The 3,912-nt window shown below is 43.7% G+C and overlaps 1 protein-coding gene across 1 annotated transcript in view; it reads left to right on the forward strand.

Moving 5' to 3' along the window:
* The window catches only part of SLC1A4 (solute carrier family 1 member 4), a 29,771-nt gene that overhangs the window by 20,867 nt on the left and 4,992 nt on the right, over positions 1-3,912 (forward strand). The window contains exons 5-6 of the mRNA XM_003787965.3: positions 1,530-1,763; positions 3,443-3,637. Of these exons, the coding sequence (XP_003788013.1) occupies positions 1,530-1,763; positions 3,443-3,637 (429 nt within the window). The remainder of the gene's footprint in view (positions 1-1,529; positions 1,764-3,442; positions 3,638-3,912) is intronic.

Raw genomic sequence — 3,912 nt, forward strand, 5'->3', positions numbered from 1 at the left:
GTAGCTGGGACTACAGGCACCCGCCACAATGCCCAGCTATTTTTGTTGTTGTTGTTGCAGTTATTATTGTTGTTTAGATATTATAGACAATCTAAAAACAGGCCAATGTGCTAGAAGTTCTGGGTTAGGGTTAGGGTTAGCCCTACACACTCAGCTTTGGGCGCCGTCCTACATTTTTTAATCTATTCATCCACCATTAGATGGTGGTTATGATTGCACAACAGTATGAATGTACTTAATGCCATTGAACTATACACTTCAAATGGTTAAAATGATAAATTTTATGTTATGTATGTTTTGCCACAATAAAAAAAGAAGGTAGATGTCTATGTATTGATATAAAAATATCTCAAAGACATAACATAGGGTGGAAAATAAACATACATATTTAAGTACGTACCTATGTATCTATATACATAGAAAGTAGGAGTGGCTATCTGAGGGCCTTGGCCTGAGGATGGTACCTAAAAGGATTTTGGTCTAATCTATAATATTTTAATTTTTTGAAAGGAGGACGTATTCATGTATTACTCTGGGATTTAAAATTTTTTTCTTCCTTTCTTTCTTTTTTTTTTTTTGCAGTTTTTTGGGGTTTTTTGGCTAGAGCTGGGTTTAAACCTGCCACCTCCAGCATATGGGACCCGTGCCCTACTCCTTTGAGCCACAGGCACCACCCAGGATTTAAAATTATTAGCACTGCTTTCTCTAGAAAGAAAACCCAAGAAATCAGTGACATTGGCTGTCTCCAGGGAGATAGAAACTGGGGGATGAGGGGCAGAGGCAAGAGGGAGACTTCACACAGTTTGCCCTTTTGCACCCTGAAGTTTGAACTATATGACATCATTGCCCATATAATTCAATTTTACAAGTAAAGTCGATAGTTATAAAATTCTTCCTGAATTTACCGAAAATTCAAAACAATTGACTTTTGTTCTTTGTAGCTCCCACAATAATTCCTTCCTTCCCACTCTGCCTTTAAAAAAATCTTCACGCTCCGAGAGTGTTCCCAGAGTGTCATTGTGAATGACTTTTTCCCACGGGATCGTGTTTTTCAATCCACAAAGAATTTAAAACTTCACCAGATTCTCGGCTTTGGCTCAATTTTGTATCGCTGCAATTCTGTGAAATAGGTATTAGTCTTTTGTGTTTCTAAATTCTCCTGAGCAAAGCCAAAAGTCAAGCTCACAGTCCCAGAGGCTTTGATCTTGAGTTCTTTGCCTTTCTGCCTGGGAGGCCATGTCGTTGTAGCAGCCATCTATTAAGAACATACTCTATCCAAGAGGAAAGAAGTCTGGATTCTTGGTCCTACTGCATTCATTACCCATGGGGCAGGATTGTCTTTACTCAGTCTCACAGCCTGTAAAATAGGGCTGGCATACCCTAGCCTTTTCTGTTCCTGAGGGTTATCCCCGGGGAGAGAGGAAGGTAGCCTCGTTGAAAGTCCCTGCATTCTGCATCAGGAGGGGCCCGCGTCCACCAGCCCCAGCCTCACCGCCCTTAGTGATGAGCTCCCTTTGCTTGTGTCCTAGGTACGTACCTGTGGGCATCATGTTCCTGGTTGGAAGCAAGATTGTGGAAATGAAGGACATCATCGTGCTGGTGACCAGCCTGGGGAAATATATCTTTGCATCTATATTGGGCCACGTTATTCATGGAGGAATTGTTCTACCACTTATTTATTTTGTTTGCACAAGAAAAAACCCGTTCAGATTCCTCCTGGGCCTCCTCACACCATTTGCAACAGCATTTGCTACCTGCTCCAGGTGAGTGAGTTTTGGGTGCCCTTAGCTGCTCCCACTGTATTAATATGGAACCAGGTGAGCCCAGTGGCAGAGGCACAATCAGCATCATGACATATTTTTATTTCTTGAAAACTCTAAATTGGTCTCATATGATTGTTTTGTTTTTTTTTTTAGAGACAGGAGTCTTGCTACATTACCCAACCTGGTCTCCAACTCCTAGGTTTAAGTAGTCCTCCCTCCTCAGCCTCCTGAATAGCTGAAAATACAGGTGCATGCCACCATGCCCAGTCTCATATGATTTTTTTCTTTTTTTTTTTTTTTTTTAGAGACAGGACTCTTGCTACATTACCCAACCTGGTCTCCAACTCCTAGGTTTAAGCAGTCCTCCCTCCTCAGACTCCTGAATAGCTGAAACTATAGGTGCATGCCACCATGCCCAGTCTCATATGATTTTTTAAAATTCTCAACCCCACAGCTTTTCCATATTCCTGTGGGGTGAGTTTCTGTTTCATCTCCTGATCTGCCGAGGTTACTTCATTTCCTTCTCCCTCTTCTTGCTCCTTAAAGATCAGGCAGATCCTTAGTTAGCTCTGGTCCCTGTCCTAATTAGGAAAACTCTGCCTGAGTAAAAGGCAGCAGCCCACCTAACTCAAGGAAATGCATTTCAGGGGAGTTTCTAGAATGGTTCATGCCCAGTTCTTTTCTGTAAGTGTGAATTATTTCTAATTCACCAAGGCACCATGGTTAGATATGTGTGCTTAGCTTTCTAGAGGTCCACTATACTCTGGGACAGGGGTCCTCAAACTTTTTAAACAGGGGGCCAGTTCACTGTCCCTCAGACCATTGGAGAGCCAGACTGCAGGCCCCGGGATGAGTCGGCTGCTAAGCAGGACAGGCAGCAGTGGCAAAAACACCCTGCAGGCCAGATAAATGTCCTAGGCGGGCTGCATGTGGCCCACAGGCCGTAGTTTGAGGACACCTGCTCTGGGATCATCTAATTTAGCCCAAAAGATGTACCTGGTTATTCTCTAGACATCCTTCAAAAAAAAAATATTGGGCCTTCCAAACATGTTAAAGAAAACTTTTAAAGGATGGCAGCACATTTTGCCTCTCCACAGCTTACTTTCGTTCTGGATGGTTATTTATACATGTATGACAAGAAGGGGTGGTAGTAAAAAAAGAATTAGGGAGGGAAGTGCCTCTGACCTTGGCAAAAACAAACCATGCTATTTCTCAGCTGCACCAGCTCACCTCTGTGGAACCTGCAGAGCCAGCCGGAGGGAGCAGGTGCTTATCTGCTTACTCAGTTCTTCCTTCCAGATTCACAAAGCCACTTCTGCTTCTTGGCCTAAAAGGGAAAAAAAAACAAACATAGTTTACATTTTACTTTTTTTGAGGTAAGAGCGTTCAAGAGAGGAAATGCACATGTAGGTAAATAGTTTTTGTTCTTGGGAACCTTTTCCACCAAGAGGCAATGTGTAGGTCTTGGGAAATGTGGAGCAGATGAGCCCCAGTAAATCCAGGGAGTCTTATTTTGAGTCCTTGTGGCAGAAACTTTGAAACAGTTCTGTTCTTTCCCTTATTTCAGGAGAAGAAAGACAGAGATTGGGATGGCACTGTGTGTGTTCAGTAATTGCTGTACCCAGAGTTTGAGATGAGTCATGTTAACTGTGTTTAGCTGTTTGTTTTTCCCATTGTAGCTCAGCAACCCTTCCCTCTATGATTAAGTGCATTGAAGAAAACAATGGTGTAGACAAAAGGATCAGCCGATTTATACTCCCCATCGGGGCCACTGTGAACATGGATGGAGCAGCCATCTTCCAGTGTGTGGCCGCAGTGTTCATCGCCCAGCTGAACAATGTACAGCTGAACGCAGGACAAATTTTCACAATTCTGTAAGTTCTTTATTCTTTCCCGCTTCAAAACTTGAGGTTTTTCTTCTGATTTCCTTTTAAAAATCAATCTTGCGGCTCGGCGCCTGTGGCTCAAGCGGCTAAGGCGCCAGCCACATACACCTAATGTGACGGGTTCGAATCCCCAGCCCAGGCCTGCCAAACAACAATGATGGCTGCAACCAAAAAATGGCCAGGCGTTGTGTGGGCGCCTGTTGTCCCAGCTACTTGGGAGGCGGAGGCAGGAGACTCACTTGAGCCCAGGAGTTGGAGGTTGC

Source organism: Otolemur garnettii, unplaced genomic scaffold (assembly GCF_000181295.1).
Source record: "Otolemur garnettii isolate 467f Iridium unplaced genomic scaffold, OtoGar3 scaffold00024, whole genome shotgun sequence".
Classification (NCBI taxonomy): Eukaryota; Metazoa; Chordata; class Mammalia; order Primates; family Galagidae; genus Otolemur; species Otolemur garnettii.